Source organism: Neovison vison, chromosome 13, assembly GCF_020171115.1.
Source record: "Neovison vison isolate M4711 chromosome 13, ASM_NN_V1, whole genome shotgun sequence".
Taxonomy (NCBI): Eukaryota; Metazoa; Chordata; class Mammalia; order Carnivora; family Mustelidae; genus Neogale; species Neogale vison.
Genome location: NC_058103.1, coordinates 109,875,138 through 109,887,234, shown reverse-complemented (window position 1 = coordinate 109,887,234; position 12,097 = coordinate 109,875,138). Strand labels below are relative to the sequence as shown.

General features: G+C 40.5%; 1 protein-coding gene across 2 annotated transcripts in view; it reads right to left on the bottom strand.

Moving 5' to 3' along the window:
• Positions 1-6,422, bottom strand: part of RFX7 (regulatory factor X7) — a 136,634-nt gene extending 130,212 nt beyond the window's left edge. The window contains exons 1-2 of one of the 2 annotated variants that reach the window (XM_044231490.1): positions 6,078-6,422; positions 5,763-5,922 (exon numbers count right to left, since the gene is read on the bottom strand). In XM_044231490.1, coding sequence (XP_044087425.1) covers positions 5,763-5,920 — 158 coding nt within the window. In that variant the 5' untranslated portion in view covers positions 5,921-5,922; positions 6,078-6,422. Of the gene's footprint in view, positions 1-5,762; positions 5,996-6,077 lie in introns of those variants that run through there. The other variant, XM_044231489.1, reaches the window with a different exon arrangement.
• Positions 6,423-12,097: the final 5,675 nt, after the last annotated feature.

Here is a 12,097-nt window from a genome sequence, read left to right as displayed (position 1 = left end):
GGAAAACAACTAAATACACAGAGACTGGTGGAAAAAAAGGCACTGGGTAAGTATGACTTGCCTAGTTCTGTCAGAGATATGGAATAACCATCTTATTGTCTTGTTCTTCAGTAGGTATAAAAACTGTCATAATTACACATTAAAAAGTCTACCCTAGATGAAGAGAAAAAGTTGTGAGGTTCAACCCTACACTAAATTATTCTGAAAATACAGCTTTCTTATTTACATACCCAAATTGACAATATAAACTCTACTACTGCCTTTAAATATACATTATTATAATAGGAAAAAGCTCCTATGTGAGGTGCTTTTAAGTATTGAGAACCTCTTTAGAAGCAAAACAAAACAAGCACACAAATAGTCCCCCTAGTGTAATCTCTCAACTAAACTCCCCAACAAGAATTGCTGCACAGACTTGCACGGCTCTTAGAATATTTTAAATGTAATACATGCTCAATAAATATTTGCAAACTGCATCTCACATAACAGAAATCTTGTACTAAGGTAACAAGAAGTGCATAACACCTTCAGATTGTCCTCCTGGGCTAACACCCAAGGAAACACAGACAAATCCTAACAATTCGTCCATTGAAAATGTTCTTTTGATTGCCTGTGATTAGTTAATTCTATTAGTCTTTCACTGTGGTTATGGTATGTTTTATTACTGCTGTCAATATTAATTTAATAACAGAGTCATAGAAAGTTAAGCTAAAGGAAATTGCAAGGTCATCTAGTATAAACCTTTCATTTTACAGACAAGGAAACGAAGGTCTACTTTTCTCACAATGAACAATTTGGCACTTGGCACTTCTTTCCCTGGTTCCCTGACTGAAGAAAAAAGAGTTTTATTGCACTTTTTGCTTAGGTTAATATTACAAGGCTAACATTACAAGAGAATGGGCATTCCGCAAATGCCAGTCTCTAACATAGCACTTTGTATACAGCAGAGTACCGGAGAGTACTTATACACTGTTCTTATACATTGTTCTTGCTTAGTGTTCAAATTTGAGCAAATGACAATGCTCATTTTACTTATTTTCATTTGTACAATTTTAGCGTGCAACATTGTTTTTCTAATATAAAAAGCAATGTGACACAAGTTTTTACTCAAAGCATTCTCTCCTAACAGATAAAACACTTCTCTGTCTTTTCCACTACTGTGAAGTTCATTTCCCCTAATAATACCAAAAACAAATAGTGAGATAGAACCAAATCAGTTTTGCACAGAACATTCAAGACACCCCCCAGTGGGGAGAGCAAATTGGTAAATTATTTATATATACACACATCCATTACCTAAGGGCTAAACATTAGGCCAGAAAATCCAGGGGCTTCAAATTGCTTAACTTGCCTTCCTGATCAAGAGGGAAGACAATTCGATTAGTTTCAAATCACAGAGGAGAGCAAGGAACTGCCTTCTTTCTGGAATCACAAACCGTCAGTGTTTGGGATGCAACCATCACAGCTGGCCTCAATACAGACAAACAAAAGCACCCTTGCTGTGCCTGGTATGGAAGACAGGCTAAACTCAGGGCAAGCAGCATGTTCAACCAACAAATCAAAAGTATATGAAAGCCAGCTAATGTACTAGTCAGTCTCTAATTTTAACACAAAATGAGGATCAGGGACTTCTGGTTAAAATAAACTCTGAAGTTGTAAGCTTTACAATAAATGTTTCCCACTGCAGGAGAAGGAACAATAACTATTTCTCAGACACAGCTAATAAATGCCCTGACCCAGAACCAAGGACAAAATGGAACTGCTGAGTTCTAGTATATGGGAAAGAATCAGATCTAATATGGTATCACCATGTAAACGTTTTGGATCATCATACTTTGCTCACTGTAACTAATAAATAAGAAAGTAAAACAAAACTGCTGAATCTAGGTTTAAATGAGAATTTTAAAAACATCCAAATGGTCTGCATACATAATTCCACTTTATAATTTTAAGTCTAAAATGTATGAGATTTTTAAGTCTATATGACTTACAGGACCGAATAAAGACAAGGAACTCGCCACAGCACAGCTTCTAAGGTCTGATAATGAAAGAGAAGAATCCTAGCTTTCCTTTCATTCAATTTATCTGTTTCCAAAAAGTGGGTACAACAATGATACATCCTACAGGACTGTTTAAGAAATGGCTTATACAGTCTTACTTACAAATAAAAGCTTATATAAATAAAAATAACAATTGATAATTTAAGAATCCCTGAATTCATCTGTTGAGTAAATACAGTATTAGAATATTTTCTACCATAAAACATCAAGGTTTCTTCTGAATTTCTAGGCAAAGGTTTGTTGTTTATGTTACGGCCTAATTACAAATATGTTAATCACTCCCACCCATGAAAGCATGATTATTTTTATAACTAATCACAGACAGATACCAAATGTAATTTTTTCTATCCTATTTTTTCCAAAGCAATTTTATTCTATCAGGGTTTCAAGTAAAACTGCTTTAAAATGGAAAAGAAAGCACTTAGTATACACATACATATATGTAAACTAAATATAAATTTTCTTTTTTCTCTTTTAAACAATGAAGATACTGGAGATAAGAGGAAAGAAAAACACGTTTTGGTATTCTTTTTTTAAGTAATTGAACAGGGGTGCAATGTAAGTTCAAGAACTTTGCAATGAGGTTAGTTATGGCTGTTTTAGGTTGCTAGTTTTCTTTTTTTAATGAAAATCTTATATTAGAATCTATTGTTTAGAAAAGATAGCATTTTCATAGCACTTTCTGTATTAAAACGTATCTTCTAAATAAATCTCCCTTCAAAGTACTATTAAGTGATTTGGACCTTGTCTCTGGAGTGGGAATAAGGAAGGTCAAGAATAGTGCAGGTTTGTTAACTTGGATTTAAGTTGATGATATTCATAAAAATATTACACAAATACTACAACACTATCAAGTTGACAGTATCTTTATTTCCTGGAACTACCTTAAAAATTATAAATTGTATTTCCAATTCTTATGAAAGATAGTTTCTGTTCTCATTAGATACCATGATTTCAACTTTGAACACTTCACCTTTTTACCCCCAAAGCCTAATTTAATGCTTGAAATTACAATGGACATACTTTTATCAAACAGCATTTTAGTTTTTTAATAAACAGAATAAATTATGATCTGAAATAATAAATAACTCATCTAGCTTAAAGACCTGCCTCACATACTATATGTATATATTTGTTGAATAGGAAGACAAGTACAGACTTGTTTGTGATCTGCAAGTTAATAATTTAGAAACTATGATCAACTTAAATGTAAAACCCTTTTGATAATTTTTAAATGCCACATTTTGGTTTAATGTAATTTTAAATTCTCATTAGTAATGATACTAAAGGTTGATGGGGAAAGGAGTACAAAACTGATCTCTCAGAGCATTATCAATTTATAAAATAAATAATAAAAAGATACTGTTCCCTCACAAAATGTGAAATGAGATACCTAAAGAACTATAATCTTATCTATTAAAGATGGTTTTAAATTTAGCATATACACACTAATTCAAAGGAGGTGGTGGTGAAGGAGCTTTCACTTTTTAGTGTCTTTATTTTAGAGTCACTTGATAAATAATATAAATCTAGTCTTGTAGAGCAGGAGCTATGAGACTATATATTAATTATACTCACTAATATTGTTTATGATCCACTAATGTTGTTTATTCCAAAGTTCTAAATACAATATAAAGAAATCATTTTTGCAAATAGGAGTTCTACACTTGAAAATTAAACACTCGTAAGTGTGCCATTACAATTTTAAAATAAAGATATAAAATTATATATTTAGGGATTAAGGTGTTTGTTGCCTGCTATTTCTTTCTGAGCAAGTAGCAAAAAATGAACTGAACTTCAGAATAAGTTTTTCCTCACATTAGAGTCAGGGCAGTCAAGTTGTAATGAATATATGTAAATATAAATTATCAATGAAAGAATAATTAAATCACATGACTTACCAAAAAGAGCACTCCACTATCATTATTATTCAGTCAGTTGGCTATACAATCTACTCCTACATTAAAAATATAAAGTGGAGTTTTCTTTCCCCTATTGTTCTCATATTAAGTTAAAATATACATTACTAATTCAACTTTTAAAATGTGCCTTTCTTAAAAGATTTAGTCCTTTAATTTGGATGTCCCTTACCTTAAATGTAAAAACCAAGGTGTTTAAAGCCATTCAATGATGATTGAATATAACACTAAATTACATCAAGTTAATGGGGGGGGGACCCCTACTGATTTCAGGAAACCTTGATGGTAAGCAGAAGATTAACAATCTCTCCCTTTAAATAGAAGCTTTTAAGAGGGCGTGAGGGTATCCATCAAAGAATAAAGGCTTCTCTTGGTCTCTGTTTCACACGTACATAGAAGACAATCTTACTTAGCTGACCTATTCAAGTTGCCAAAACATGACTATTGATTGTGAAAGCCAAAAAAATCCTCCTTCAAAATATCTAAAGTTCATCTTAAAATTAAAACTGAAAGCAAAATACTCAACTGCCAATTATTGTGTAGTAAGAAACTATTAAAGCCTGCACTGACCTACTTCATATTAGCATCATGACAATATGGATGTATGCCAAGAAATCATAAAAATTACTACATAACAAACCTTAATTTTGTATTTAAAAATTGTCACTGTTTTTAAATGTCTAAATACTGTACTGCAATGCTTTTATGATGCATTTATTTTAAAACTGCAATGAAAGTAAGGGGTTTTGATATTTTAGTAGTCATATTCAATGATGGACATGCAAGATTTCATTTTTAAAATCAGAGCTTGTTCTACACCACATTCAATTCTATTTTAAAACTTCTATTAAAAGCAATCTCTTAGACCAAATTCCAAATATTACTTTCCATTTTTAAAACAGCACTACACTTCACAAAATGTCAGTTAATGAAGAATCCTACAGAAATGATGCAAGTTCATGTTCAAAGAATATTTACAATGGCTCTAACAGAAGACAGACTTAACTCAGTGTATTTAATTATTAAAAGACTGCCACCAGTCTTTCAGAGTTTAACCTAATGCTGAAATATTGTAAATTCTCATACAAGAAAGTACAGAAATAGCAAAGGATATCTCATCTATGGTTTCTAAAAAAGACACGAAATAAGAAGACATTTTAAATTAAAATAGGTTTTTAAATTAAAAAATCACTTTACAGGGTAAACTACCGCCGTAAAATACCTTATACTAAAGAAGCCCTTTCTTTACAATCATGCAAATAAACTCCCTGGAAAGGAAATTTAATCTCAGAATAAAGAAGGCGAAAACATCCAGAAATAGCAGCTAAACCAACGGAAAGGAAGAGACACATTAGGTTTTGTGCTGCATGTTAATATTCTTACGCACAATGTCTGGTGAAAATTCACAATACACTTCTTCCTCCCCGTATGCTTGCAAAAAGGAGTAAACACATTTCACATTCCTCAGTCCCCAATTCATACCACCATCATGCAATATGACTTAATTTTGACCTACAGTCCTCTTACACCTAAGTGGAAAACACATATAACTTGTTTATCTACACTCACAATTGAGGAGGGGGTAAAGGCATTTTGTGGCTATGGAGACCAGAGGCTGATGCAAAGTCCCCACACCTCCAGAGGTCCTATAAATATGCACCCGACTCTGGATACCCACATTCAATGAATGCATCAGCCTCCTCCTCCGCCCGTCGCCCCCCACCCCCTTTGCAGCAGAAATGTGTCTGGGCTTTTTTACCCCAGCGATGGAGGATCCTCTTACCAGATGGAGTTCTTGATCTTGTGTTGCAGCGCGCTGGCCTCTGTCCCTGGCAGCCCAGGCACAAGGGCTGGCAGAGCCACCCCCGAGTTGGGGGCGCCGGGGGGTAGCTGCTGATGGGCATCAGGCTGCTGTGGTGGCGGCTGTTGTTCCTCTGCCATCGCTGCTGGAGGGGTGGGAGGGAGGGAGGGAAGATGGGGGCGCGGGGAAGGGTGAGGGAAGAGACGGGGAGGGGAGGACGAAGGGGGAGAGGAGGAGGAAGGGGGGAAGGGAAGAGGAGGAGGAGGAGGAAGGAAGCTGAATAAGCTAGGCCTTTACCCCAGGGCTCGAGTGAGTCGCTTTCGCCTGCCGCCTGGGGGACATCACCGGGGAGACCGAGAGGCTCCTCACGGCAGGGAAGCTTCACCGCGGGAGAGGCATGGCGGCCCCCTCAGCCCCCCGCCGCCGCCGCCGCCGCCGCCTCCTCCCGTCAGCGGCCGGGGCTGCGGGGGATGAGGAGGGGACGTCTTTAGACGAGGTGGGGGGGCAAGTCTCCCCCAAATCCAAGAACGGCTGCTCAATGACTCCGCGGCCCGGCCTTCCTTTCTTGCCCCCCGAGGCTTTCTACGCCCGGAGCCCTGGCTGCTGCAGCCCCAGGCTCGGCTGCACGCCACTCCCCACGCCGCCGCCGCCGCCGCTCGCTCCCGGCCCCGCCGCCACCGCGGCCGCCGCTGCCCTGCCAGCCCGGGAGGCAGCCTAGTGCGCGCAGCCGCACTGCGGCCCGGCGCAGACGGCAAAACACCTACCGCTCCGCTGGGGGCGGGGGAGGGGGGGCGTGGACCAGCGTGTGCGGGTTACGGGCGCGGGCGCGGGCGCTGGGGGCCGGGAGGGGGGCGCACGGGCGGGCGCGGGCCAGCTCGACCCGGAACGCGCGCCGCCGGGTCCAAGGAGGGGACGGGCCGAGCTGGTGGAGGAGAGAGCAGGAAAACGTGGGGGAGGTGCTGGCGAGAGAAAGAGAACTAGCGTGAGGAGCAGGAGGAGGAGAAACCAAATATAATATTTGGCGTGGAAATGGGATTTGGGGTTTTTTTCCTGGCATCTTCAAATCAGGAAAAGTGCAATTAATCAACATTTCCCCCCCCCGCCCCTCGACAAGTGAGGACTGCTTTCTCCCTGGGTAAGTGAAGAGAATTGAAGCAGGTAAGAGGCTAAGCTGACTTTGCAGAAGCCCCCAAAGAAGAGCACCCTTTGGAATTAACCACCCTTTAGGTAATTCAGTCTTGAACGGAAATCGCAAGTCAGGAGCTGGGTTGAGTGCTTCTCAGTCGGGCATTCAAAGCCCTCCAAATCTGGCCCCACTTTAGTTATCCAATCATAGCTGCCTCCATCCCCCTGCAAGAACTCCCGGCTCCAATCAGTGAAGTCTCCATGCCATTCTCAACGCGCAGCAGATTCATTCTTCCTTCGTGCCTTTGCTCATGCTGTTCCCCTCACCTCCCCACCCCACCCCCTTTCCAGGAATGCCCTCCCTCCCTCCTCTATACCGCTCTCAAGCCAACCCAGGCTCTAAGGCACAGCTCAAGTCGCGGCTTGTCAGGGTCCCTGGCAGCCAAGGCCCCTGCCTGCCTCTGAGAAAAAGGCGTGCAGTTCTCGCAACATGGAGGCTCAGGCTCCGGCCAGAAGCACCTTCCTTTGAAGCCCGTTGAACCCTTGGACGCACTCTCTGCGCCCTTCTGCCCATTCATACTTAGGAGACAGTGTGGGCTAGTAAGAATAAGAGTCTGCCAGGAACAAGCAAGTCCCCTTTAAGAGCAGAAGAATTGGCTTTTCTAGGTGGGGCTGATCAGGGAGGCCTAAGCTGCTAGGCCGTAGAAGACAACAGCCAAGGCCAGATCTGGCACCAGATGGAACAGCTGCTCAACTCACACTGACCTTTTGCTGGGCCTGTGGGTGTTTTGAGCTCTTCAGCTTTGACTTTTCTGACAGTTTCTATCAGGTTTCTACCTATCAGGTTCTCTGGCCACTTTCCTGCTGTGCTTGGACTTTGGGCCATGAGGCTCTGCCACCTTTTGGAGTCCTGGGTGGGGAATCTGATTGGCTTGGGCTTCCCAGCTTTGGAGTGCTCTGTGCACTGCCTTGCCTTGGAACTCTCTTGCTTTTGCACCAGGGTGCACTCAGGCCTGGCTCCCAGATTCACCCTGAATACTCACAGATGCAGATGGCTGGGTGTGGAGAAATGGGAGGGAGGAAGGGCACCTGGGTACAAAACACAACTCCTCCATGAGGATTTCAGGCATCCTGATACCCTTTCCACTACTGTTTAATGCAAATTACCTAAGGTTATTATTAGCCTAGCCACTTTGGGAAAATACAGGTTGTTTATGACTTCATTTTGCACATGTACCTTTGTGTCCTATCTAAAGAATATTTTTCTGTACCAGATTGATAGACATGGTGTGTACTAGACAGGAACTTTGAAGAAGAATAAAAATAGCTAATGTTCGTTGAGCACATTCAGCATGCCAGATCTAGCACTCTCTATACATTATCATAGTTATTCCTTCCCAAACTATATATACTGTAGGTGCTATTATTCTCCTATTATGCAGATGAAACAGAAGCTTAGAGAGGTTAAATAACATTCTTAAAGTTATCCAATAATGAGGAAGCCAGGAGTTTGATCCTGGAAGTCTAATTCCGCAATCTGCAAACCTTGCTGGAAATGCTGTAATACTGAAAAATCTTGAATGTATATGTGAACTCTATGTCCATGGGGAAGATGGAGGAAGAAAAGAAAAAGCATTCAGGAAAGTTGCCAAGTCCCCCAGATTCTCATTTTTTACTCAGTAAGGAAAGAACGATGGCTTCACCTTGCCACACCCTGGGAGGGGGAGATCTTAGGGAGTGGGAGATCTCATTCAAGAAAGATAATGTTTCTGAGACCTGCCAAAGGTCTTAGGAAAAGGAAGCTGAGAAATAAGACTTTCTTTTAAAGTATGCTGCTGGGTGTCACACAGGCAGGTTTCCCCGAGTACAACTTTCAAGAGCTTTTTTATCTGTTCCATGAAAGAGCCATGTTACCCCAGTTGCCACTAGAGGGGTCAGCAGAGCTGCAACCCTGAGCTGCCCTGCGGTGCTGTTAAGAGGCCATTGTTGAGCCTTTGGGGCCTTCAGGGACCAACAGGAAGTTGGAGGAGACATCTGGGACTCTTGGGTTCAACCAGCAGTGAAAGGGGTGGTGGAGAGTATCAGACGGAAGAGACCTGATTGTCAGAATGAGACATCTTTGCAGGGAGGAAAGGATCAGCCCCACTTCTCCCTCAACATCTGGGAGTAGAGTGTGTTTTCTTGCTGTCTTCAGAGAGGACTATAAACAAAATAAGCTTGGGTTTAGAAACCTAAAAGAAACCTCATAAAATTACCCAAAGTCTTGAGTAGGGACTCACACCAAATCCAGGCACCCTGAGTAAAGGTAGCAGTTGAAATTGTGTGCATTCCCCTGTGGTCATGAAACCCTGTGCTAAGGTCCCTGAAGCACCCAGAAACAATGTGGCTCATTTTCTTAGACCTTCAGTTTGACTCAGTGAGAAGTAATGGAAAACATTAGAGTAAGCACGGATTTTTAAGATAACACTAGATTTTGAGCTTCTGTTTCCCAACCCTGAGGAGTATAAGTCTATTCTCCCTGTGAAAGTGTACTCCAGTGGAAAATTTTGAGAAACATTGTTGTAGTAGGGTAGAAAGACTCTGGTCGTTGAGTCAAGAGACCTGGGAATTCAAACCTTCTGTGTCCGTCTCTATAAAAATGAAAATAGTGACCTACTTCACAGGGTTGTTAGGAGGAACAACCATGGAAGTGCTGTACACAAAGAAAGAGACACAATCCACAAGGTGGACTGTAAGCACCTCAAAGGTAGTGGCTGTGTTTTATTTATCCTGGTAGTCCTGGGATACAATTCTTAACTCCTAGGTATTGAGTAAATATTTGTTGAATGCAGGAGATAGTTAGCCTTGGTTTTCTTAGCCCAATACATTATACCATCATGTTCTTCTATATCTGTAAACCTTGTCTCTTTTTGTAAACTTTTCATACTGTCCAGGCTATAGTATATACATTTATCATATATTTGTCATGCCTGATACGTAATAGGATTGGCCCCCAAAATGTAAATTCATACATACATACATTCATATGTAAGAACCTGGTCCCAACTTGAAATAGTTTACATTCTTTGGAGCAGAGACACATAATAACATATATTGATTGTGCAAGGTGATGAGTTCTACAATAGAATCATGTCTACTAACGTGAAAGAGACGTAGTGGAGGGAGGTGTTGGTCTTGTTTAGGGTAAAACAGCTGTTTAGAGAAGGCCTCCTGGCTAGCATTTGAATTGAGTCTCATTGGATGAAGAGAAGTTCAGTAGGAGAGCACTGAGGGAGGAGAATTTTAGCATAAGCACTGGTATGAAGCCATGACAGAGCACATGGGATGAGTGAATAATGCATAGCCCGGTGTTAGCTTGGTGCTCAGATCCTTGATGGAGTGTATAGGGGAGGGGAAGGAAGGAGAGGAGGACACAAGCCCATTTTACAAGATGTTACTCTGTGTGATTAGTTATGATTGTTCTAACAAAAGATGAGGCCTAAAATGGGTTTCATCAATAGTAAATCATCGTTAAGTGCCTAAGGTATACATTTCATTTCCGCAAATATGGTGGTTTACAAATATGGAAAAGATAACTTTGGACCCTATTCTGTTTTCCTTCCCTTAAAAATGAAAAGTATCTACTCATCCTCTTTTCCCTTCATTCCATCCTCTGCCCCTTCCATTGCAAACTTTTCTTCCTAGGAGTTGAAAGTAGAATATGTAATCACCCACATGATATTATTTATGGGGATAAGGAAGGAAGGCTTTCCACCTCCAAAAACTTTGTATCAGAAAGTGATGGATCACCTATTTGGGCTAGGCTGCTGCTGTCTTTCAAAATGCATACAGTCTTAGAGGAGCTGATGTATTCAGTTCCAGTGCTGTAATGTTATTGAGTTTTCAGTCTTACTAGGATTAGAGGAAGCGAGGTGGTGGGAGGGGAAAGAGGACAAGAAAGAAAGCAAGATTATAGAAGAGGCAAGTTGGAGGGTTCAAAACCAAGTACACATTGGCAAATTTGGATAAATTTTCTCCATGCCATACTTACTAATGTATGATGTGAAAATTGGAATTCTCTTGTTAGAGCACAAATTTTCCTTTGTATCATTAAAACAATGGTTTGTTAAGGCAAAGTAGCTAACTATTCAAATACCAGGCAAGGCAGTAGGATGTTAACACTGTCATTACCTGGCTCTGTGACCCTATCTATACGAGCCATTCTTTCAGGTTATTTCTAAGGATTAATGGGATAAAAGCTCTCAAAGTGTACTTGGCTCTTCAAGTGAAAGGTACTATGAAAATGAATGCCAGGTACCGTTTGGATTTCACTTAGAAATTCTCCACTGTTGTTACCATATACCTGTTTATGTTGTGAACCTGCAATTCTCTTTATATTAAAAAAGGTTCAAATTAATATCATCTGGCTGAATGTTAAAGGAAGTGTTTGCTTTTACTTGGGGCTAGAAAGGTCCCAAGTAGAAATTTGATATCTTAAAAATTCAGCCTACCAGCAGCTGTGAACAAAAGGGGGTAAAGACAAAGCATATTTAACAAATCCTAAAAGTGACAATGAGAAGACACTAAAGCCAACCCTACAATGAGAAGGTCAACACCAGTGCTGTCTGGACTGGTGGAGCCTAATCAAGGATCCACAAACTCTCTCATTCCTCAGTTCATTTAAGTACTTTTATTATTATTATAACAGGACATCAGAAAGATTTAAAAATAAATGGTAAATAAAATATTGTTTGAATCTTCAAGAAGTTCATCATTTAAGACTAGAACTCTCAGTGCACACATATTTTTTAAAGTGCAGTAAAAATACAGGGGACCAAAAATAAATAAATAAATAAGTAAAGATGTGTAACAGGATAACTGATTACACTATTAATTTGGTTTATGTTCTTATATTTTCCCCTTTCCTCCATTCCAAACAGGCTTCAGGAAAGTGTTGTGTTCCTCTCTGATGGGAACAATTCACATCGAAAATGAAGCCTCCTGGGCCACCAGACCTTAGAATGAAGTGTCAGTGTTATCCCCGGAATTGTGCCTACCAGTCTGCTTTCCAGGTTCCTTGCTCCTTGAGGAGATTTTTGTTGGAGGGTTAAAGAAGTGGAGCATCTGGGAAGCAAGGGAAAGAAAGAGGGAGGGAGGGGTTATGGGTGGATGGAATTGTAGAGAAAGAAAAAATTTCCCCAAACTCCCAAAGA